This window comes from Triturus cristatus, chromosome 4_2 (genome assembly GCF_964204655.1).
Source record: "Triturus cristatus chromosome 4_2, aTriCri1.1, whole genome shotgun sequence".
NCBI lineage: Eukaryota > Metazoa > Chordata > Amphibia > Caudata > Salamandridae > Triturus > Triturus cristatus.
Window position 1 is genome coordinate 563,637,959 of NC_140586.1, and position 26,046 is coordinate 563,664,004.

Below are 26,046 nucleotides of genomic sequence, written 5' to 3' on the forward strand. Positions count from 1 at the left end.
ATAGATATAGATATATAGATATCTAGAGATGGATATTATATATATATATATATATATATATATATATATATATCTCCAAAACAAGAGTTGCCCCCAAGATGAAGCCACATCACAGCGTGTTAATCCATTTATTCCAAGGATTCTATCAGCCTGGTTACAGCACACAAATATTGCCAAACGCGTTTCGGGCGTGACACCGCCCTTGATCACTGGCATAGGAGACCCAACAACTCGAGCAGTCCACCTGAGCACAATTTAATGCCCCGCCCATGTGGGCGTGTGCTATAGAGGATTCTGGTAAGTGTAGTCCGCTCTTTTTATTTTAACCCCAGTGGGTGATGTGGGCCCCCGGAAAAATGAACAGTCTTACCCATGTGGGTATGCGCTGCAGCGCGGCTTGAAGTTGATTTCATCCTCCTCGGAATGGACACGCTGTTCCTGTAGTGCCTCTTAGTATCCTGCACTACGGACCTGCATGTTACGCAGTGGGGCCTCACCGCGACCGGGCCGGCCATTTATTCCAAGGATTCTATCAGCCTGACACCGCCCTTGATCACTGGCATAGGAGACCCAACAACTCGAGCAGTCCACCTGAGCACAATTTAATGTCCCGCCCACATGGGTAAGACTGTTCATTTTTCCGGGGGCCCACATCACCCACTGGGGTTAAAATAAAAAGAGCGGACTACACTTACCAGAATCCTCTATAGCACACGCCCACATGGGCGGGACATTAAATTGTGCTCAGGTGGACTGCTCGAGTTGTTGGGTCTCCTATGCCAGTGATCAAGGGCGGTGTCACGCCCGAAACGCGTTTGGCAATATTTGTGTGCTGTAACCAGGCTGATAGAATCCTTGGAATAAATGGATTAACACGCTGTGATGTGGCTTCATCTTGGGGCAACTCTTGTTTTGGATATATATATATATATATATATATATATATATATCGTACATTCCCCTGAGAAGGTCCCATACCTAAGGATGTAGTCACACCACGTGACACGTCACGAGCACAATCAATATGTAAATAATGGCGTCAAGTTTGTATTGACTGTTGGTGAACAAGCCTGCAGGTCAGGCGAAACGCGTTCAACCGGCTGACTGATTAATAAAGAAGTTTGAGCCAGGACAAGGCGTCGTCATCCTTGGGACCTTTTCAGGGGAATGTACGATATGATGCGGACTTTGCTGGAGTAGTCCGCGGTAGACGACGCACCCTCTGATTTGGAGTGCGGCGGCAGGTACTCGAGCGTGGAGGATTAAATATATACATCTTATTCAGGCTGTGGGATTTAAGATTTTTTTATTGTGATGGAGATTATGGTGTGACTGTTTGTTCTCCCCTTTTTGGGCTCTTGTGATATGTCAACCACCTTCTACTATGGACAATATAATGGCTCTAAAAACGCAGTTACTCTGGTAATTGTTTATAATTGTAATATTTGGGGATAAAGATGTGCATGATCAACTTTTCTCAACTCGGCTCAATCCCTGCTAATTAAATGTTGGGTGTATTGGGTGTTCCATTGGTATTCGCATGCTGCTCGTTTCTTTGAGCCCCTCTTGGTTGGTGTTGGTTGGCTTATTGGTAGAACTAAACATTTTGTCTTTTGTTCTAAACCAGGACTCTCAAATAGTAATCGAGACTTTTAAATCTGGTTTTGATCCACCGGGAGATTTTCCATTTGAAGATTACAGTCAACATATCTATAGGGCAGTGTCGGACGGGACCATCAGCACTCCGAAGCCGGAAATAGTAAGAATTGAGGGAAAAAACACAGCTGGAAAGGCGAAGGGCAAGTTGTGGCTTTTTGGAAAGAAACCCAAGGTAATTCAGATTAATTTTATTATTACTTGCCTGTTTTTCAGAGTCTTTCTTGTACCGTTACTGCATTTTACAGTGCTGATATTCGCCTACTGGTGCTTTTGTGGTGGGTGGAGGATAGTTTAGTGACATACTTGTTGTAATTGTGTTATTGTGATATAACACCTGTATATAAAACCTGTTAGACATGGCAACAGATGGTTCACTGTACCTTTCCTTTTACTGGGAAAGCTGTAGAAATGCTATTGTAATAAACTGTTCTGATTTGTTTGTGGATATACCCCTTCAGGAGGCTGAAAGGGGATTCTCGATGGATGTAATAACACACATTGCTTTAGTAGTGATACCCTGCAACAGTTAGGATGAGAGATCTTTATACCATACATTTTGCTGTAGTTAACTGTTGCGTAAAGCAGGGTTACTCTGTAAAGTGGGACACTAGAATGTCTTGCTGGATTGACCGCCATAACTTTCTTTTTCTCTTTTCGTCTCAAGTACTGTTCTTGTAGTGTGAAGGGAGGCAGTTCACCAGGTGACTTAGCCAGACTCTCATTGACATAGGCTTCTAGGGTTCCATATGGCCAGTTCTTCAGAACACGATGTGTGGGATCGTTTGTGACGATTATAGCAAGACATAAAACTTGTATTAAGGAAAATCAGAAATGGATGTAGGGTGCTTCAGCGAACTGTACCCAGATGCTTGCCTATTAGTTGTATATAACACACCGCTCAACCCAATTGCTTCTAGGCTCTTGGGAGAGTTTCCTAGGTTTAGAGGACCGCAGTTAAAATGACAAGCCCTGGCCTTGGGGTGGAGAATTTAACTGCAGTTATAGTTACATCAATAATATAGTAAGTAACATGAATAAGAATAGAATTATGGCAGATAGTACAAAAGGACACATTTTGTATGAGAGTTTAGTACCACAGGACTCTTGTTAGGGTAGGGCTAGGCCCATGTAAGGCTGACCGGGGCAGAGGTAGCAGAGTGCGTTAGTATTATAGTGGGAGTGTGCTTAGTTTGTGTCTGAAGAGCATGAGGGATGAGGTTGGGTATCTGAGAGGAGGTTGTGTCTTAGGCAGGGTGCCACCACTGCAAAATGACGGTTGCCCCTACCCTTGTTTTTAGTCCTTGGTGTGATTAGTCTGTGGTATCCTGGGATTCGCTGAGGAGAAGTGGGATCAAATAAACTCCAAACCAAACCATAGAGGGGTTGGTGTTGGGTCCTTTTGAAGTATTTACTAAAGTCCCTTTGCTTGGTACAACAATGAGGGATTGGTAGCTGGTACATTCTCAGGGTGGTGTCGCCACAGGATTACTCTCAAGACTAAACCATGAGTGGAGTCCAGCTTACCTAGGGCCAAGCAGAGGTGTTTCCGTTAGTGATGTATCTGTTAGTGTCTCACTGAGGAGCCGGTCTGGCTCCTGGTATCTGGATTCAAGTTCCATTGCCTCCTGAGCTGAACATTCGCAAGTTGGCTGCTCTCTACCAAGGGGTACATTTCTGAGAATGCAACAGCATATTCAACATGCTTAATTTGTGTCTGTGTTTGCAGATGGTCAGTACACGCACTTTTTTAAAGACTGGAACTTTCTTCATTAGAGTTTAATCTAAAGCTAGAATGAGAAAGGCAGGAAAGGGAGAAAGGTGAAAAAGAAAGCCAGGAAAACAGTGACAAAGGAAAAAAGAGATTAAAAAGAACCTGCAGGAGTGAGATGAACAGGATTTGTAGTGTGTAAGAGGTGTGGTGACTAGAGCAATGTTATAGTGTGCAACTATTCTCCCAGAGTATAACAATCTAGTACAAGTAAGTATCAATTCAAGGAACAAATGCCTTTGGGTGCTCAGAAGGTAGGGAGAGAAGCCTCTCTTATGCTCTCCAAGTTGGGAACACAATTCTGAAAAGTTATTTTAAAAGGATTGGTGGCACACCACTCCACTATTAACAAGTCTCTCGATAGTTATTCATTAAGTTATTCTTTTGATTCCGTGCTTTCAATCAGTGCAGTTCTATCCAGCCAACACGTGTTTCGTCAAAGCGGGTGTTAACCAATGGCTTAGTCAAGGCTCATATTGCTGGTGATATGTATTCCATTTTTTTACTTAGATTTATCCATGTTCGTCTGTGACATAGTAGCATATGACATAGTAGCATATTTTGTGCTTGTTGCCACAAGCAGAAGAGACGTGCAGGGACAGTGTTGAGAAGGATTACAATTCTTGAGGGATACCACTGGCCCTTTTCAACGGACTTTTAGCTATATTTATTATAGAGACATATACTATAAGCACAGACTAACCTGGATGAATCTAAGCAAGAAAGATGGAAATAAATATATCACTAGAGATAACGAGCCCTGATAAAATACCAGCTTTGATGAAACGCGTGTCGTTGGCTGCCTCGAACTGTACTGTCTGCAAGAGAATAAAAAGAACAGCTAGCAACCCTTGTAAAGCTTTTGTAAAATTTATTGTAGAGTAATGGAAGAAAGAGGCAGCTAGTGGAATCAAGACTAGGTAGCTTTGGTCGGCAGCGCCGGTCTCTAAGAAAATGTTTGGTCACCTACCCTTATGGGTTTTTGGGTAAGTACCGCACAGTCTCCAATCTGACAAAGAACTCCTCTTCAACCCACTCCGGCTCACGGTCACACAGAAAACTGCTGGGTCCATTTCAAGTCGAGCAAATTGAATAATATGGCCTGCTGGTCCTCTTGTTCAATTTTGTTATGAATTAAATTGTTAAATGAAATGAAATGAATCTTTATTGTTCAATTAATTAAAATTGTTATAATATTCTATCAATGAACAAAAGTTTGTTTAAAATCTCACACAGTTGGATAAGAATGAAAAGACGTTTAAAACGATTAAAATAGTAAGAAGGACTATTACTAGAAGTATTGTCCTATCTAGCAGTAAGGTGCTGTACATGGGACTTGAGGAAAAGTTTAATCATAGTCTCTCTTGCTTAATGGCCGACTGAATGCTTTTATAACTTAGTTTTCAGTTTCAGTGCTGCTCGGATTGCGTCTGTGAATTTCCCTAGTCGGGCCGCAATTTGAGGTGTTTTTAGCGGAGATGCACAGGTCTGAAACTTCCCTGCAACTTTGTAGGCCAAGCAACCTACAGATGGGGATAACCAAGCGCTGCCGCTCACTGACTAACTTTGAGCAGCAGCACAACAGATAGAGCCAAGATTCACGGTGATTTTTGCAGAGTCGGCAAGCCACTGAATTGTCCTGCCGGGCCCAAGTTGAGTTAAAATCCGTGATGGGCAGAGCGAGAAGTCTCATGTAGGTGATTCTTCCCCGAGCCAGGACTGTCAGAGCTTGCTCAAGGTAGGCCTGCGATTTTCCCATTATGTATGAGGAGTCCAGCGAGGAAAGATTGAATTGGTGATGCAGACTTTCCAGGTCCCTTTCAAAAGATATTCTCTTTGCCTAAGTATTCACTGTTTTCCTCCAGGCTATTATTGGGATGAGAGGGTTGTGCAGATTTTGGACGTCAATGTCCAGTAATCTAGTGGCTGCTGCCAAGTGCACCTGCTTTGGGGAACCCTCCTCTTCAAAGAGTATTTTTAATTTGTCTTTTTAATGAAAATTCTAGAGCTCGCGTAGTCCTGATATAGTATTATATTAAATCACCTGAACAAGTAATTTCCGGACTGGTGAGACCAAACTCCAGCCTTACTCTTGCTCTCCTGGCCTGTCTAGGGAGAGCTGGGACCTTTTTTATAAGCCAAAATGTGATGGTTCGCGAGGAACTTATTGAAGGCACCGGGAAAAACTAAATGGCCATAATTAAGAGAGGGCACTAATTTTGCCTTAAGAACTTTTCAAAATGGGTTCAGCAGTTGGACTGTGAAGTCACTAAGGCTTTTTAAGGAAAAAATGATACCTGCCACTTTCTTTCTCAGATGTTTCAGGTGGGCTGTAGGTTTTGCCCCTTCCGATAGCCAGAAGCCTAAATAGTTGTAGCTCATACTTGTTTTGATTTGCAGGGCCCCAAGTTGCCAATGTGTGGTCTTCTTTCGTGGGTACTTCCCGAATACAAGTATCCTGGTCTTCTCCTGATTCACCAGGAGTTTATTCTGTTGGTTATATCCGTGCAAAGCTTTTAGTGCCTTCTGTAAGCCTGTTCTTGTGTGGTCCACTATTACGATGTCTTCCGCATACTGGAGTATTTGAAGCCGCTTATTCCCCAGTCTTGGAGGCAGTAGACTTGCCCACTCCAGCGCTTTCCCCAGGTCAGCTGTATACAGATTAAAAAGTATAGGGGCAAGTACGCACCCTTGTTTTAGACCGTTGTTGGTTGGTACCATGGCGGTGACTGATGTTTGACTGATTTTAATACGGACCCAGGTCCCCTGATATAGAGAAATTATGGCCTTTAGCAGCTGTTGGGGAATTCCCTAAGAATGCAGTTTTTCCCACAGCTTCCCACGATCAACCCGATCAAAAGCTGCACTTTAGTCCACAAAACAGCAGAAAAGTGGTAACTGAGATGGCTGGGTAGCGCGGTTAGACAGATGGCCCAGTACTAAGATGTTATCTGTGGTAGAGCTTTGGGCCCTAAATCCTGTTTGAAAAAGGGGAAGAATGTTATTATCTGTTGCCCAGGCTTCCAGTTGTTTCAACAGTATTCTGGCATATGCTTTCGCCTCAACATCTAATACAGCAATAACCGGGAATTTTCGGGTTTTGTGCTGTCCCCTTTTTTATAAATTGGGGAAAGTATTGAGCCTTTCCACGATGATGGAAAGTAGAAGAGGCAAAGGTATGCTTAAAAAGTGTTGTTAACTGTTCTGCCCAGCATTCCTGCGAAGCTTTGAACACAGATGCGGGAACTCCATTGGGTCCTGGAGCGCCATCTGACCTCATTTTTTTGATCAGGGTAGTTACCTTGGCCACTGTGATGTTAGTAGTATTGACGACTTTATCTTCTATTGGAGATTGCTGATGGGAATAAGTTTGAATGATATTCTGATGGGTTGAGTACAGCTGAGTTGCATGTTTAGCCTACTCCAAGGCTGCCACTCCGTTTTCTTTTATCTGACCGGTGTAAGTGAATTGCTTAATATATCTCCAAAGTTGGATATGTCCCTTTTCTTTGAGGAAGGGAAAGGTTTTCACCCATTCTGCCTCGATTTTCTTGGAGCGTATTACCCAGACTTTCTTCCTGTGCACTGCACGGAGAGCTGTTATTTCCTGTGTGTGGGGTTTTTTGATGCCTTTCCTTCTTGCCTTCAAGGCCCTTGAAAGACTGCTAAATTGTTATGTGAAATGTTTACGTTTGGTTTTTGAAGGTGGTCATCCTTTAAATGTGGTGTTTTACCCTTTACTTTTCAGTTTAAAAGAATAAACTGGTAAGTGATGTGAGTAGTGTAAATTGCACACAGGTCCTATAGCATTTATATAAAGCACCTGTTTTCCAGCCCTGCTAATGTGGCTAAACTTTCATGCATTACTGCTGTAGGGGCGTTCAAGGCACCTTAGCTATCTTTACCGCTGGTACAAACCTTGGAATGATTCACCTATAGCCTTCTTAAGAGTTGAAACACCCTTTTAAAAGACAAAATTTACATTTCTTGCCTTAGAGTTTTGCATAGCTATGAGTAAGCCAGATCTGCAGCTGGTTTTGACGATCCCTGTGTACATACTTTGGAATCTGTTTTTTGTTTCTATTATTGAAACAGAAATAATAAATGGTGCATGACTTCTGCAGATGAATTAGAAAATTATTCTCCCCAAAATGAAGCCCCCTCCCCTGCTTATACATGCTCTGTATCTTTGGCTGCAAAGATTAATTGGTCTCAGGAGTCGAGGACAGCTGGGCAGTTGCTTGTAACTTCCAGACCTAGCTGATACAGGGGCGGCCTTGGCAGGCGGCTTGTATTGTGTGCTGTGAGCAGGCAGGAAAACGTCCTCGAAGGTAACGTAGATCTAAAAGATATGTCCTTGCTTTAGGAAATCTGCAGGGCTGTGATAAGGGGTGAACCAGATTACACAAAGTACACGAATTACACAAAATAAACGTCGCCCGTGTGAAAATTGCATGCAAGAATACACAATGCCTACAAAAGTAACACAGTAATTTAGTGGTAAACTAGTTTGAGCAGAATTCTGTCAGCCATGGCACACATCAATTTCACAGTTCCCACAAGCCATTTTCTGTTCCTGAGAGTAGATATTCCATGAAAAAAAATATAACTGGGAGACTGAAACAAACGTTGTGAAACCAACAAAGGGGAATTAGGCACCATTTTTCTCAGCAAACAAAATTTTCACCTCGCCCAAACTGAGAGATAGACTACCCTCTTCCCTTATGTAATCGCTGATATTTTGACACAGTTCAGTTAATTGGCCCTTATTCGGTTGAAACAAAAAATGAGAGATGCATATTAAAATACTTCAAATCCATTAACAATAAAAACACAGTGGAGGGGTGGGGGTTTAGGCAAAAAAATTACTTGCCTGGTTATCGCCGGTTGCCATCTCCGCCACTCTTCCCACGCAGGATCAGGAAGCACCCTGGCTTTCAGACTCCCCTAGCCAATCGCAGCTCTGCATTGCAGCTGCGTTGTGATTGGTCTGAGTTCTGTGGTTCGGTGCTCAGACAGGGAGTGGAAGGCTGGGCATGTTCTCCACCCAGGCTGCACAATACAGCCTGGGTGGAAAACATGCAGAGCGCGCATGACGGTTTGGCCGGCCCAAGACAGCTGGCCAAACCGTCATGCGCACTTAAGGTGCAGTAGGAACTACTCCTCCTCCCTCTCCCAGGCTGTAAGAAGCCCAGCCTTGCCCCGCCCCAAACCTGGCTGGCTCTTTACTGAAGAAGAAAATTGGAGACATGGATCACTTTCAGTAAACAGAATGGTTCCATGAAAATAAAAAGTAAGCAACAGATTTACAAATTGATGGTTGACCTCCGTTTAACAGCTCCAGATAAAAACCTGGGTATTGCAAAGCATGTAGAGCGATCCAGAAGCAGTGCAGGGTAGATCAAGGCAGACTAACCTGTCTAAAGTAATGTGCTACAAAAACATTTCTGCTGTTTTTTTTTTTTAATAAAACGTTCAAAAGATAACAAAGTGTGTCCTGAGGCAAAGCCAGGAGACAATGACAAGGGCTAACAGTGGAAACGCAAAGTATTCAGTTAATCAAATTCAATCTACACCTGGTAAAATCAGTGGCTGTTTTGTGTCAACAAAGTGAAAATATGGTTCAACAGAGGGCCTAGTTTTTTTAGAAGAATAAAAGAACAAAGTGGCAATTTACAAAATTCCACTGTTTCTCTAAAGACCGCTCTGTGTATTAGAAAGGCCTTTTTTGTCCATGCCAAGACGTATCTTGGCACTCTTTGTAGGATTGAATTCTGTTTGGTCCACCTGATATGCAGAACTTGTTTCCAGATAATTGGGTTCTGTTTCCAGTTGGTTGTATTGCTGGTCATGCCAATCCACCATGGTGAATCCATGGAACAGAGCAACAAAAGGCACTAGAAGTTCTTCAGAATGGTAAATTCAGACTGGGTGTTCATGCAAAGAATGCCACCAGAAAAGAACTATTACCTGTCAATCAACCAAAACTTAACAGTATGCAGGAATTAAGGGATATATAGCATTAGTATGGCGCTTGAGATGTATTGTCCTATATAGTCATACAATTTGCAATCTGTCCCCAAAACACCGGTTTCTACTTTTATGTACAGCTGTAGTCATCCAGCAAGTAATACATATATTATTGTGCATGGTTTCAAAAGGCCTCAAAAAAGTAATACCTGGAGAAATGGGCAGGTGTGGAAGGCAGGATATTGCTCAGGGAAGCCAACAGGGGGATAGTTACGTTGGACAGGGCCAGAGCCTGGGAAGGACTAGTGAGTGAGCTGATTGCCAAGCACTCCACAACCGGCGGCACTAACACAAGGGGGAGGTGAAGGAGACAGATCAGTGGAACCTGGATGAGCGCTGTGGCACACGCTGAAGTAGAACGCCTGAATCACAGAATCCTGAAGACATGCAGAGATCACCAATACTTACACAACTGCAACTCAAGGGGGGCGGGGGGACGTTCAGTTATTTGGGAATGTTACGTTAAACATGGCAGAAAAAGTAGTTTGCATGTAATATATGCATTACGTGCCGATTACGACTGATGTACGATGTCTGTGTTCTAAAAACCAATAAAATATGGTTGGGAAAAAAAAAAGTAATACTTAAGAGTATTGTGCCCTGTTTCAGACGGGCTTGAATAAAAATTAACCAAATGGTACAAAATTATTCTGAAACCAGTGTACAGCTTAAGATGTTTTACACTGCGATTCAGAGAGAGCTGATAATTTATTCAACCTCTTGGCTATTCTGTTTGGGCGAGACCACTTCTCGCGATTATATAGGAAATATGTGAAATAGGAGGAAACTTGCTTAGACCGGGAGGGAGACCGAAAGCGACTCTTGTGCTGTATTACTAATACAGCGACATTCCATGCGTATAAACTCATGATTGCAGGAAGTGCCACCACCACAATTCTTCACTCGCTCTTTGCTCTGAGCTGTAGGTGCGGAAAGGAACAAGTTGGGGGAAATAGGACCTGGTGATTCAAATTAGTTTGCTGAAAAGTTATAATATTGTGACTTGAATGCTCACTCGACTATAAATACACTCCACCTAGTTGTATACGGATCAACATGTTATTCTTGAAGCCCTGGTGTTTTATCTAGTGTCTCTGTGCCTCCTGATAGCTGCCTCTTTGCCAAACACATTTATTCCAAGTACAATTTTGGTGCCTACTTCATGGACATTGTCACAGGATCTTCCTATTTCTTACAAGTTGTGTTTTGTAAAAGTGCTTATTGTGGATGCAGAGGAATGATGTGGAAAAAAAAAATTCAAGAGAATCCACTTGCCAGTGGTGTAGTGTTTTATGAACACTTGTAAACTAGTAGCTCAACTTGCTTGACCGCTTTGGAGTAGAGTTTTAATGACCACTTTTTAAGGATTGGTGTTTTACAACCACTGAATAAGTAGAACCTTCATATGTTTACTCTGTGGTTAATAAGTCTTCAATAAATATGAAATCTGCAGAATATTTCCTATGCAAAATTGCTGACAGACCAAGGTGTTGCTAATGTGCCTTGATTTTGTTTTTAAGTAAGTTGATGGGTTTAGGTAACTTGGGTGCGTATATTTTGGATTGCAAGTGACCACCTCAAGCCAAATTATGGAGTTCAGGATTCCTTTAATTTGAAAACCTAAAAAGAGGACGACAGCCTACCATGCAATCTTATATGCCCATTGACAAATTGTAATGTTTTATCATAACTTGTTGTTTTGTGTTTAGATGTACTTGCTAGGAGAACTTTTATTTTACATGCCTATAGAGCATTTTGGTTATTTATTCCATTTAACTATTACTCGTAGTCCCCACCCCCCACTGAGGCTAGCCTCTATACAGCCAACGCTCCACGATATAACGCGTTCTACAGTGAAGCGCAGCATTATTCTTTGAGTGAAATAAAGACAGGCAAGTCCAGAATATCGTCTTTCAGAGGGCTCACGCGAGGGGTAAGTAGCAGAACAGGTTAGACCACGCATGACAGTAAAGACCTCTGGGTGTGCCGTGGTTTGTTTCCTATGCACGCTATCACCTTTCTTTCACACTTCGAAGAATATCTTTGTATTCTTCTGATCAATTGAAGATGTAACTCCATGACTCTTTTTTTTACCTTACTTTACTATCAGTGTGACAACTTGGTTGATTTAGTTTTCCCCAGCAGGACATGTTGTATGCATCCCTAACAAGCGGCTCCTCTGTATAATTTGCCGCTTGCCCCTAAAACGTCAGCCACAGTGGCCATCTGACTGATATAAGTAGGCATTCAGTCATGTAGGCATTCGGTCATGTGGCACCCCCTGCATAATATGGGAATAAATCTACACTTGTGTATGATTGCAGCATAAAGCTTAGAGTTTAATCAAAAGTAATGATTCCTTGGGTGGTGGTGCATGATAGTAATGTACATCTCTTTTGTTGAATAAAAAGATAACTGTGCTGACTACATGCATAAATGCTCCCGACTTCTCACTTAACGGGATCTATGTAACTGTTAAGGCAGAGTATTATCTTCTATATCATATATTAATAGTTCAATGAAATAGCAATTCCAAAACCAAGCTCTGCATCCTTGCTATGCTTCCTGCTGTAATCCACGCCTCATCCATACCAACTCAAAATTCCGCTACGACACACGAGCAACCTCTTTTGCCCCCTAATGCATTGAGGGTAAGACCCAATTTGCCTCAATATTCAACCCACGTTTTTCGAAGCCTTCACAACAGACCTTGCAGTATCCACCTTTGTAAATAAATCCACTCCTTTTTGGTGCTCTGTGCTCAACCAGGCCTCTACTTCCTGGCTCATGAGGCCTTGTATGTTTGATTTTTGAAGTGCTCATCTTCGAGCTGTATGACTGATAAACTTGGGATGTTTTCGTACCCTACGACCCATAAAATGCAACTTTTTTTTGTGCGGTCACCTCCTAGTCCCTCCTCCTTTGCTTGTGCGCTTACCTCAGCCCGTCGAACCATCCATTGTCTGTGTGCTTCCCCAGCCCCTCTCGCCCACCCTCCGGTGTCCTTGTTTGTATACTTGCCCGAGCTGTTCCGCCCACCATCTAAAGTCCATCTGCTGGCCCCAAACGCTTCCTGCCTCCCCTCCGTTATCCGTTTCATTGCTGTGCACCTTCTGCCCGCTCTCTGTTGGTACGTGTGGTTGCCCCGTCCCCTCCTGACTAATTTGTGTTGTCCATGTGCTTCCCCAGCCCCTCCCTCCCACGTCTGTTATCCATTTGCGTGCTTCTACCCTCCTGCCCTATCTTGTTTGTCTGCTTGCCCCCAGGCCCTCCCACTCATTCTCTGTTACATGTGTGGTTGCCCCAGGTCCACTCGCCCATCCTTCGTTGCCCATGTGCTTGCCCTCCACACACCATTGTCTGCCTACCCAAGCACATCCATTCACCCTCTATTATCCATGTGCTCCCCCATCTTCTCTCACCAGCATCCCCCCACCCCCCTTTTCCACTATCGTCCTTCTCTCCCTCTGTTGCCTCTGGAGAGCACGCCTAAAAGAAATTTTAGGCAAATGCTGTGACGTCACCATCGCTAATGCGTGCCAAAAAACCTTGACAGTAGCTCTCACAGGCGAGACCTACTAGCTTTGCCAATGCTTGCATCGCCAGGTGGTCGCTGTCTAGAAGTAGTTTCCACATAAAAAATTGTTGAACTTCCTCAGGCAGGAAGTTTCCCTTACTCCTTAAGTACGGGAAAGACTAAAATGTATAAAAGTTTGCCTGTCTTGAAATATTTTCTAGGAGGTTGATTTTTACCCCCCAGTCGGAGGATTAAGGTGACCCCATATTACTGACTTTCAGAAATGCCCATGCCGGACATTTCCCCGCTCCTGTTATTAATGTCTCTGGTGCCCATCCACCTGCATGGCCCCTGTGTATCATGTTGTACTCCAGCAGTTCCTGTATCTTGTCATTCCAGTTCGCCTTCATTGGCAACGCCTTTGGCTTCAGTCCTCTTCAACCTTATCTGCAGAGGCACCTGTCCAGTCACACTCCTGCACCCCAAAAAACCACAGCCAATCTGGCTCTGGCTCTCGTGCTTCAGGTAACTCACTCCTACAAAGCCCCGTTACTGCACTGCCATCTGAAGGCCCAATGGGGAATGTGCTTCCTATGCACTCCCCCAGGGCTCAAATTGTGCCGGTGGTTGCAGGTGGTAGCACCAGCCCTCATTTTGAATGTAAGACATACTTTTAAGTGGAATGAGAGAGAAAAAAAACTGTTTCAGTGGCAGAAAGCAGGACCGAAATAAGCCCGCAGGAATGAGATGTATACTGGCTGTGTAGCGTGGTGGAAGGAAGAGGTATGAGGTGGAACGCAGACCAGGTAGCCTTGGTTTTTGGCATCACCTTAGAGGGTTTGTAGAAAACTTTGGCCCTTTGCGCTTATGGTTTTATTGTATTTTTTTAAATAGTTTTTTGTTTTGCTAATTGACCTCTCCCCTTCCTAATTTATACTCTGACCTGGCTCAGCATGAACTCCATCACTTGCCAGTCACTGAGTAAGGGATCATTACAGAGCTGATCATTACAGGGGCAGCGACAAGGATGTTTGGCGCAGAACCAACCACCTGCAAAAACCTTTAGGTCAGTAAATTAGATTTTTGAGCCTACGCGGGGTGTAAAGGACACTTGGGTTGACCAGTCGGCTACCTGGGGAGTAAGTGAACATTAGATGGTACCTATAACGCACGTTTATTCCTGGACTGGCATAGAGTGTTTGTAACCAGAGCAAGCTGGAATAAAAAAAACAACATACTTCAGCGAGAAATTAGCTGCTGTGATTTTTACTTTTCCAGATGGTTCTGCATTCATTTCCTACTTTAAATTATTGTAATTTTGAAAGAGTCAAACAATAAATCATATTGAATTCTCTTTCCGTGTGCTTCTTTGGTTTGGTCTTACTAATCAATCATGCATCATTATCTAATGACCTCTTTTCCAGAGATGAATATGGGAAACGAATTAACTAATTTATTGAGGCATGTTTTGTCTGCAAAACTCGGTTTGATATAGAAGAATTGGATGCAAGCATTCCTCTGTGCCCGACAGTAATTTCGTCAATGACAGGCGGAATCCTTGTATGTTAGTGAAATTCGTCTGGCTCATATTAGCTTCAATTGGAAATGATTGCTGTAATAGACAAAAATGACAGGGCGAATGCTCTCATTGCTTTTCATTGTTGTGCAGAGATCATGGCCATCTTCCGGTAAAACCTGATTGCACTCTAGTCAAAACAGATTTATCATATAAAGGTAATTAATATTGTATGCCTTATTTTCCTGCCCTTTTGTGTGGTTGCTTGCAGAAATGTAAACTTTGGGTTTGTTTCCTGGTATTCACGGGCTGGCATCCCAAGCCAGCAAGCTTTCCAATTGCAATCGTTTTGGACTGAGCATAGTGGAATTATGTTTTTCTCAAACCAAGGTTTACTGAGATGCAAAGTAGGTGCAGCATGGGAAAGAGCGGTGCAAGTTTCCCCAGGATAATTGGCCGTCGGAGTGGACATCTCTCTCTTCCTCTCCCATCCTTTGCACCAGAATATGGTAATGATTCCCAAAGTGTACTAAGGCCTCTGTAATACCTCTAGTTGCCACCAGGAGAGCCTCATATACCAAAATACCTCCGTATTCCATTTTGTCAGAGCCACTGTTATTGCACGGGCAGACATCGTGCCAATGGCGCCCAAAAATAGCAGGACCACCATTTACTCACAAATGGCATGTGATATGCCGGAAGTCAGGGATATAAACCCCTGACTACTTCCAGGCATGCAACTGACACCTATTTGAAAGGAGGGGGGACCATATGCCAGTGATGCCCACATTGCATTCAAGACCTATGCATGCACCTACGAAAGAATCTTTTTTTTTAACAAATCCGAGATGGATCAGTGAATAAAAACACATATATATATATATATAGCGCAAAAGAAGTTTAAAAGAAAAGAGGGGGCCGTGGCTGAAGACAGACAGCCAGCATACAGAGGAGAAGCAACAAGCCGAGGTGGAGGTAAAGCAAAAGAAGGGAGGGACTGGACAGTCCATGTGTTCTTTTGACCTTGACCGAAGGAGCACATATTAAACATTTCCAGCAGAGACTACAGGCTAAGGCGAAAGTGTGTGGGTTTTGAGGACACGTCTCTTCTGCCTTTATGACCGTATTTTAAAATAACTTTCAAAGCAAAACTATAAATTGTCACTTGCCCCGCCCTCTCCGCCTTCCGCAGGCCCACTGTAACCAAGGCGTGGAAGCAGAACGCAGATCCCAAAGATAAGGCCATTTCCTCTCCCACGTCTGAGGGCCTTAACGTAATATTGCGCACGCGCGCTGCGCTTTACAGGAAATCCGCTTGGGAACTGCAGCACAGTTGTAAATTCATCCATACGGCCCGTTCAACCGGTCACGCGCATTTCTGCAGAGTTGATATTTATTTGTTCACTTTCCGTGAAAGATTTTAAAATGTTCTCGCTTGTGCTTTAATATTAAATACCCGTGCACGCGGCTCCTGCAGCATAAACCACTGAAAGAGTCAGGATTTATTTCAACCTCCAAACGAATCTCCCTTGAAGCTATTTCCAGTTCTTGGCTCAATGAGCCACACGTTATGATGTCATTTTCTCCGGATGTATGCAAGTGTTCTCTGTGTTATAAATATTTTATCCCAATTGGAAACACACCACTATTTGCCTCATATTGTCAGTGCCCTGATTGAGCTGACTCCAACGCGGTTTGGGAAGACTTTTTTTCTGTACTACTTCCCAGAAAGCTCTTCACATAGGGCACCCCTCCGCAGTTGCTACTAATTGCCTTGTAGAGCCAGGATCTGTGTGGCAAATACCATGTGTTTAAAAAATATATATATATATAATGGGTTTCCTTTTGGCACTGCCACTGCTATTCATCAACTCACAGCATTGTGCTAAGGGAAACTGGCCCCAGCGATGGTTACGTAAAATGATGCCCCCCCCCCCCTTGCAGAATGTGAAGCTGGGCCCCTGAGTCCCACTCATCTCGCAGATATTAATTGGCCTGGGGCAGAATAGGTCCCCACTGAAAGGTTGGGGGTGAGGGCTGCACTGTACGGCCTGCAGAGGCCTGCATTACGCCCCTGAAGATGGCATAGGTTACACGGCATGTGTATAGACTCTTGCAAGACTGTGTGAGTCTCTTGATGCATTGGAATGATGGATGAAGCCTGAACTGTCCAATAGCAGTTCTACATAGATGTGTGAGGAGCATGGAGAACCCTTGGAACAGGCCGACACACTAACACATCTCTCGCTACAGTTGGTAGCCTGTGGCAGTGCCAGCCTTAAGGCGTATGACAGGCAGTGGTTGGAGAGGAGCAACTGGTGCAGGCAGAGACTAAGAAGGCACTGTTGCCAGGCATTATATTATCTGTAGGTTGGTTCTCACCAATTAATAAGACCACCCACCCACATTGGGGTTATTGGAGTTTATGTCCATTTGGTAAGAAATTAAGTGACGTGTGTGCTGCAGTTAACCAGTGAATGAGTACAAAACCCAACTATTTATCATCCTCCGACCAAGAGATTGAGGTTTTTCCAAAAATATGGTCAAAGGGTGATAAAGGATTGAGGGAGTCACTTGAAAAAAGAAACAGAATTTTATGTGGTTTTTATTTACAGGATATCTGAATTTCACCTAACTCATACAAATACATGAAATTATCTTTTTAAGCAATAAAATGTTTGATAGCGATACTTCCAAGAATATGACTGCTTCCTTGGTGGGACCAAGTATGGCTTCTTGCAACCCGCAGTTCCCATGTAGGAGGATGAATCCGAACACGTGCCTCTGGCCACAGATAGAGTCAAAGACTTTGACTTAGATGAATGGTTAACTTATGCAGGAAGTCTACACCAAGCTTCCTGCTGGTGGCACGTGCATGACCTTTTGCAGAGTGGTTGGAAGTGACTTTGTGTTTGGTTTCCTTGCCTTCAGTGTTTGGACAATAATGAGAAATACAAATATAGACTCCAGGTGATCTATCAAACGGCGAAAACCTATTCAAATTCTTGTTTAAATGTTTTTCCCACGTGTCCAAACACCTGACGATGCTTTCGGTTGGGTACTTGCAGTGATAGTCTGAGGAAGCAAGGGGCAGCACATTTGATGTTGAAGTTTCTGACAGTGCATGCAATGACCATTTTAAACAGTGCAACGTTTGTTTATAGCACTTCAAAGAGTGTGAATGTTTTATTTGTGCTCCTTGGAGTTTGTTGAGATAAGAAAAACTTCCTGGATCCTGTAGTACGCATGTGGAGGGAGGCGGGGATGAAAAGTGGAGGCGGGGTGGAGTATAATTCACAGAACATCTATCTCAGTGGAAAGGAAATGCTGAGACTTTGGTTTACACATGTATGTTTGACTATATATATATATTTGTCATGGCAGTGGTTAGAATTGTGGGCCAATAAATCATATTATTTGGTGCAAGTGCACCAGCATAATCCAGAAGTAATACTACAGTGCAAAGGTCACAGTCCATGTTCCAGTTCTGCAGTGAACCAGTTTGCGAGATCACTGCATTGCCAGTTCCATGTCAGTCACCTTACAGAGAATAAACACCTGGGCCCAGCTCCACAAGACGTGTTTGAGTTCTGATCTCTGTGTAGTTATCCCATATCCTGTGGCTCTGTTGGTTTAACTTCACACAAAAACCAGCATGGCATAAACCATATATTCAGGTTCACTCACACTTGTATGTTATTACCCCTGTTGAAGGAGGGCAAAGGCATCTTGGCCCACTTGAGGCTTCACTTCTCGTGAGTGGTAGCTAACAGTAACCATGTAGTATGGCACACTATTGTCCTTGAGGGGTTCTGGTCACAACATAAACTCCAAGACAGTGATTGTAAATATCACTAGGACCCCAAGATGGCAATATCTGACCCTATTATACGTTACTCGCGTATTTTTTATAAAGCATGATCTCCTAACTAGCACTTATGCTTGTTTTGAAGCAATTGAGTTTTGTAAATAAAAGCAGCCAAAAAATGTAACATGGCATAGACACGGCCATTAGTTAGTCTGGAATGCATATCTCTGTTTCTTTGCATACTGCTTTGAATTTACGAACATGTAATCCTTATGACTGTGAATGTGGCTGAAAGCAGAAGCGTTTTACGCATTCTTTTAGGTAGAACTGTGGGGTTGGTAAAACTCTCCAAGTACATGCCGTTTTTAAAACAACTGTCCTGTGAGACGGACTGTGTCACCAGTAGCAGTCCACTATTCTAATAAATATACAAAACCAAACTACGTCTTTCGAGGGTTTTCGAGATGGCTAGCATTGCAACTCTTACCTTTGATGCCACCTTAGTTACTGCTGTGGCTCTGAATGCAGGTGTGTGGCTCGCCCTGCTGTCTGGGCGGTATGACCGTCCCCATGGCCTCTGCTTATTGGTAAACCACTTCCTTCTCTTTTTAGCCAGTGCTGCATACCATCTTGTCACCAAGACAAAATAAAGGGAAACAGTGAGTTGTAATGAGTAGTGTTTAAAAGAAAAAAGTGACTACAAAAAAGAGCCGTGGATTACGAGACGAGGGCTGCTTTGGCAGGACACCATCCATAATGGCTGGCCAGGGTACAAGTTGGTCTAATTTTGCAGAATGGTGGCTTCATATTCCTTGAGCATAGCTGGGGCTGTGTTACAGTAAGAGAAATAGGGATGCAAAGGGTGTTTGCACCTGTTTCGGACCCCCCTGGGGGCTCATTATGTTATGGACGAGGCGAGGTTTCAAAAATGGATACTGGAGCAAATGCCCCACCAGGAGGTGCACGAGTTGTGCGCCCATGTGTACGTCCCTTAGGAGGGAGGTGTGTGGGGGTCCCAGGAACCGCCAGGGCATCCCCCTGCAAGTGAGTGCAGTCGCGCACTGCACCCGGTCTTGCTCCATCGAAAGACAGAGGGGCAGTTTTTAAGTGCTGGTCCTCCTTTCAATGTTGCACACTGCCCAGCACAGGCGCAAGTTCTTTCCTGCCGCAATGGGGTAGTTGCATTTTTTTTTTAAATGTAATATGGCACACTGAGCTTGTCTGAGACGGGTGCGCCTAGCTGAGACTGGCAGTTGTGCTCCATTTTACATATTATAGGCCCTGGTGCCCTGCAGGGCCCTGGCATGTTCCTCTGGGCTTCCTCCTTTTCTTGTATTAAAATAAGACGTTGTGTTTTTCCACCGTTCCCAACAGGTTCCTCAAGATTGCCCTTCCTTCCTTCCTGCTTGTGCTGCTCCCCAGCTCTCTTGATCATAGAGACGGTGGGAGTGACTGTCGTACAATACAGAACCAGTTTACAATTGGCTGTTTAACGTGCAGGTGGACTGTCACTGGTGACAATCTAAGAGGAATATTCTGGGGGTATGGTTTAGGTATGGTTTAGGTTTCAATGGCGTCACAGCACGAAGGAGATTAGTTTGCTCAGTTTAGGGCAGGATGCTGAGTGAGTGAGCGGATGGGTGTTTCACTTAATGCGCATTCACTAGTTTGGTCCCAACCAGTGATCTCTAAATAATTGTTTACTATTTCTTTCTGTTTCAAATTAACTGTTCAGTGGTCGTTCAGACTGGTAAGCAGCGTGTAAAAGTGTGCATCTAAAAGATTTGGCATGCATTTGTGTTTATTGAAAGGCATATGTCCTATTGTTTTGGTGAATTGTGTTTGTGTCAGTACCCATAAAGGTAAGAAAGAGCCTTGATAGAATAACAAATATTGGAGTGGGTTGCATTTGTGTAAGCTCTCCCCAAAAATGTGTTCTCTTGTTATTACTACTCATTCCAATGTCCCACCAGCCCTGAATCTTTCTTGAGTACTGACAGTGCCTTATTGCTTTGGGGTGTTTATAGCTCTGAACCTATGTATTGGATCAGTAGTTAGCTTGTAACTATTGGTGACTAACGCCTGTCACTCCCAGAAAGAGGAGGTTTTAGAAGCCAACATACCTCCTGCAGTTGAAAGTATAATGCATTATGACTGGCAATCAGAAATACCATTTTTGTGAGTTAGTGTGTTTTTATGGTAGTTTGTTTTACATCTCACCTGATGAGGTTTGAATGAATTAACATGTATAGCACCGCCGAGTCAAGCTGTTAGATGTACTTTTGTTTTTTTCTAAATTTGATTATTTTTTCAGGCTGGTTTCTTTACATCCTGATGTTCTCGTGAGCATGCTCTGGGGCCTTTTGAGCGGTAATATCTTTGGGCCATGGGAATGAAGCTCTGCTTCAATGCATTAGGCACAGGTTCTGCTTAGCTGCATCTCTGGCTACAGTGTGGTGTTGTGCTGCAAAATTGTTGTGTAGCTGCCTAGTGATACGTCTTTAAGTGAGGTAGGTGCTTTCAGAGGTGCCCTTGAAGATCCAGTAGAGACGAAAGTAGAGTGCTTGTAGTCCCAGGATATCAGTTTGTCTCTAGACATTTCGACCTTTGTTATTCAGACAAATTATATAACAAGGTAGAAAATGGCACCTACTTGAAGGAAACCTAACATTGTTGGGTACAACGCAGTTCATGTACATACATAAACACATCACCAGGAGCACACAAGCTCTGTGCTCATCCTCCGCTCTCCAGTCCCACCAGCTGCACACCTTCTGCCGCTCTGCGTTTAGCAGGCACGGTCAGGCCCCCTACAGAGATGGCTTTCAATAGAGTGGTTGAGCAGGAGTTGATGGTGGAGACCAGTCGGTCCTCTGGGTGAGAGATGACGTGGCTGACCGATTAGGGCAAGGAGAATGTAAACCGTGTAGTGAATATTTTGTTTATAGTGGCGGTGACTTCAGACCTCTGATCTTTGCACAAGTGTCTGTCTTATGGCAGCATTGGGTTTTGGCTGCTAGCAGATCGGTGCTGCGTTTGATGTTTGGCAACAGAGTTTTTGCTTCAGAGGCTTTCATTTTCAGGATGCCGGCAACTGTCTGTGGTTAGATTGAAGGAAGTGCATTTTCTGGACCCTGCTGTTAAGTGCTGATGATGTGAAAGGGTGGTGTGTATTCAGCTTATGAACAGGGGAGGAGTTTGTGGTTGGTCATGGTAGAGCAGACCTAGCAGTGAAGAAGCTGCAGTGATGCACGAGACTTGATGTGCCCTTCACAGAATGGGCTTTGCCAGAGCTGCTGAGGACAGACAAACTGGAAGATTGTAGAGCAGGAGGCACTCCAGGCAGTCGCTACTTAGCAGAGCCAGCGAGGCAGTATCTAATGGATGTCCTTTATCAGATTCACACTGAGCTTTACTAGCACCCGATGGCTGCCTCCCATCAAGGGTTCGAGTGTCTCAAAAGGTTTTTGAGGCAGGTTGTTTTGGATCGATGCACAAGGCAGAGGGTGCAGTGTAACTCACTGAGTTTCTGAAAGGGAACCTTGATTGGAAATTAAGTTTGAGGCTCATGGATGGGAAGGGGGTGGTTGGGTGATGGTACATACTAACTGAAATTGTTCCTTCTGTGAAGTGCTGGTGCATGAACTGTTACAAGCAGAGCTTGCACACTGAGGTGGTTTGTGAACAGGATGTACACAGTAAGGGATATTTACATAGATTAGTTTATTTAGCGGAAATGTCAAAGTTTCATCATAAAGCCTGGATAGATGGCTTGTCTGTTTGTATCAGAGTAAGTTTTGGGGGTGATCCAGGCATGGGTTTGCTGTTCTGTTGACTGTTGTTCAAGATGTTTGACATTATCCAAGATTGACAGTTTGTCACAGAATTGTTGGGGTTCATTTGCAATGGTGTTATGAATCAGTAGGGTCAAGACTAGAGGGGTTTATAGACCGGAAACTCTTTTGGAAGAGGTCATTTCCAGTGATTGGTAGCATTGTTAAGTGCAAGTTCAGCTTGCTCTTTATTGGCAGTAGAAATGGCCTTGTATTACTTCTAGGGATCTTCTGTTGCTTGGCATTTTACATTGTAGGTAGATTTATCTCCACTATTTCAGCTCTTTTGATTTTCTTTTTATTCTTAGAGGCACTGTTGATTCAGAGGTTATTTAATTTACCACTTGGAGTTTTGCTTTGAGTTGCGGCCTCGTCTGAGGTTGTTGGTGTTTATGGTGTGCCTGAAATGCTGCATATGCAATGCTGTGATTGTATTGAAACACTTCTCTGGATGAGACACAAATGAAGGAATCTGGCCGAATACCTGGATTTTGCATTTGTTCGCTGCTGCTGTAGGTCAGGTAGGAGGATAGTGAAACGTATGGGGTGATAACACGTTGTGCTATTTCCAAAGGGAAGCATTCCTTTCAGTGGTATTTTAAATTCTTTTGGAAGATGAGTTTGTTCGAGCTTCCAGGGCTATTGGTGAGGTACTTACCAGCTAGAGTATGTTGTAATGATTTGAGTACTTAGATGCAGACTGGAGCAGGTATTTCTAAGAGGGAGTTGCCCCATAGATTGAGGTCTCCAAGGAGAAGTTGTGGTCCATTGGATTTCAGGGTATTTCTTGGGATGAAATCTATAAATGAAGGTTTGAATAGTTATTTTTTTTATTATGCCATGTGGTCTGTTGGAAAATCTGTGATTGTATAATTCAGGGTATACAGAACTGCCAATGAAAAAGCTGCTGAGTACTAAATCATTACTCTTTTTGACCTGCAGTTTTAGCCTCCGTCATACTCCATCTCGGCTGCTTCTGTCGTACTGCTTAAAATGTACATGTTTTTCATAGACTGATGTCCTCCTCTTAATATGTGTGTGTGTCTCCTATTTGCTACTGCTCTTACACGTTCTGTAAGGTCCATGAAGGATTCACGTTTTCATATGGAGTGAAAAATGTTTCATAGAATACGTGTCTTGGATCAGCTGGTGTTTGCTGTTGCTTGAGCTTACGTACTTGTATCACATTCACGTGAGCCCTTGCAGTGGTTTGCTTTTTTTGTCACTTGGCGCCAACGTGTATGTTATGACCATCAACTGTGCTTTGCATGGGCAACTGTGAAACATGTTGCAGGATGAATGTTGACCAGATGTACGCTCATGAATTTATGTATGTCTAATCCTTCTATAGGGTCCTGCTGTCGAAGATTACAGCCACCTTCCTCCAGAACAAAGACGCAAGCGGCTACAGCAGAGAATTGATGAACTCAGCAGAGAACAGCAAAAAGAGATAGACCAAAAGTAAGTACACATTCAACTTAGTATTTAATCTTTGCTTTCATAAACATTTTCTCTTACTTGTAGTTACTCGTTTAACTTTTTCTCGTACTTCTCGGGAAAGATGATCCAATGTTATGGAAACCAATGGATCAGCTGAAATGTTTCTCATTGGGGTTCTGTGCCCTCCCTCTATCCCTCTGCAACCTTTAGAACACGCTGTACTGCTCTTCCCCTCAGTAAATGTTTTCAGTCTGTTAGGAACTAGTGGCTTTTTTTACAAAGTTGTCTCCATGGACTTTGCACTTCCGCTCCTGCTGAAAATAGCAGCCATTACCGGGTAAGGACTCGACCGTACTCTTTATTGTGTTATTGATATTTCGAAGTATCTGCTCAGTGAAGCTGTGAGTCTCATTAATGCTTTTTGGTTTTTATCTTCCATGCGTTGGTTTTTCGTTTTTGGATTGGTGTAGGCCGTAGGGAATCTATTTTGTGGATATAAGTTTGGTGGCGTTAGTGGTCACGCTACATTTGTTTGAGTGAAAATGTTCGTACATCAACAAAAAGGCAACTTTTCAGGAAGTTAAGGAAACATCGCCTTGTAGTTTAACTAGAACTAATCTTCGGTGCCCATTGTCTGAAAAATGTGTCTCCTTGGTTCGTTACCTGTGCTTTCCCTGTCAGGAAATGCTCACATTTTTACTCCGTTACCATCTCCCACTTCACATCCATGTGTTGCACCTCTCACAATGCATCCTTTCTTGTATGAATTGAAGTACCTGACCTCTTGGTGTCTTCTGCCCAGCAATCGAATCCCTAGCTCTCAAATGCAGCATTGCACTCCAATTTACTTGCTCAATCCTGCTGGAAAGCTGCATGCCGCACAGACTTCATGCTTTGTGTGCAGAAACAGATCATGCAACCTTCACAATACCATCATCAGCCTGCCATGGCGTCTGCAGGATAGAACTGCAGACGTGTATGCTTATACAACAGTAGTTTCCTTTGAAGAGGAACCCAGATCTCCTGTAGGAGCATTGGTGCACCTATGAATTTAGATGCACTTGTACACCATTACACCCTCTCTGCCTTCACCTGACGTGTACATATGCTTCTCAGCCATTACATAGATACAGATGGTATACAGCCTTTCTCCCATTTCCTGTATAGTCAAGTGACAGACAAAGGACCATCTCCTCTTTGTCAATTCACTCAAATTGACCATTCTCATTACGGTGGGAATCCATAAAGAGGGGAACCAACACAATCCCATTACTCTGTCAATTGTGTCCATCATGCAGTCTGATCTAAGAGAATTTTCAGTTCCAATAACAAAACATTTGCCTTGTATCAGACACCTTTATTCGTTTTAAGGGTCTTGTTACATAAATAGCTTTGTAAACAGTAGAACCCACATCTTCATGTGTGGTGGTGGTCGGTCTCCCTTCATCTGAGATATTCCCACGCGCCTCTTGATACAATCACACTTCATCTTAGTGCCCGTGCACTCCATCAAAGTGTCACACAGCATCAACATTCAGCCACACATTGTCCTAACACTACTGCAACAAACATGGACAATGTAGCCAACTAGTACTGCAAAATTATACTCGCTATAGAGGCACACTTACAGATGCTGGTAGCAGTAAGTGCTACCGGTCTGTCTTGTAGTGCTTGCTAGCCTATCACCAGAAGCCTGCAAGAAATTAAAGCTGTGGACAAAGTGAAACATGTCCGGTTCAGAGTTGTCAATATAACTTCCTCACTTTTGCATCTTTGAAATCCATCTCGTGCACTGGTACTCATAAAATCAGGAACAGAGGTCGGGTCAGGTGACATGTGTTCAGAGTCTTGAGTTGCTCAGCAATGACCAATGCACGTTTGCTACTGACTCCATATTGGTTTGTTTAGCTCCTGAAAGGTCAGATTGGATAACGGTAGTCTTTCATACACCATGACAGGCAAATGATGTCACATGGGCAACAGCTATTTAGATGTTCTAGGGATTACAAAGAAGTGACTATACAATTGTGGTAGTTTTATTTCTACAGCTATCCACTCAAGCCATTTGTTTGTTAGTATACTTGATCTGTAAATTGGGAAAGGGGCTGGGATTGCCAATATTTATTTCAAAAGAATTATATTAAAAAGGTGCACCCATTCAATCATTTTAATGCCATCGTCTTGCTTGCTTAATGGCAGCTACACAATATGGGAAGTGTAGGCTTAGGATGATGTATTTTTTTGATGGTTGCACTCAGTCTTGTTGGGCCCCTTTTTTTGCTTCAATTCAGACATTCTGGCGGTTCTTTACCAAAACTGGTCATTTCCTGAGAGTTCAATCGGATGATAAATGATCCCTCTGTGCCCTCTCCCTTCCAACTGAGAGTCCTTTGAAGGTGTTGCATCCCATTACTGAATCTCATACAAGAACTTTCATTACTTATTTCATTGCCGCACCTATGGATTATTGTGTTT

General features: G+C 43.4%; 1 protein-coding gene across 2 annotated transcripts in view; it reads left to right on the forward strand.

Annotated features, from left to right (window-relative positions):
• FNBP1L (formin binding protein 1 like) overlaps window positions 1-26,046 on the forward strand; it is a 535,360-nt gene that overhangs the window by 447,760 nt on the left and 61,554 nt on the right. For both annotated transcript variants that reach the window (XM_085602211.1, XM_085602212.1), the window contains exons 9-10: window positions 1,628-1,831; window positions 23,483-23,592. In XM_085602211.1, coding sequence (XP_085458337.1) covers window positions 1,628-1,831; window positions 23,483-23,592 — 314 coding nt within the window. The remainder of the gene's footprint in view (window positions 1-1,627; window positions 1,832-23,482; window positions 23,593-26,046) is intronic.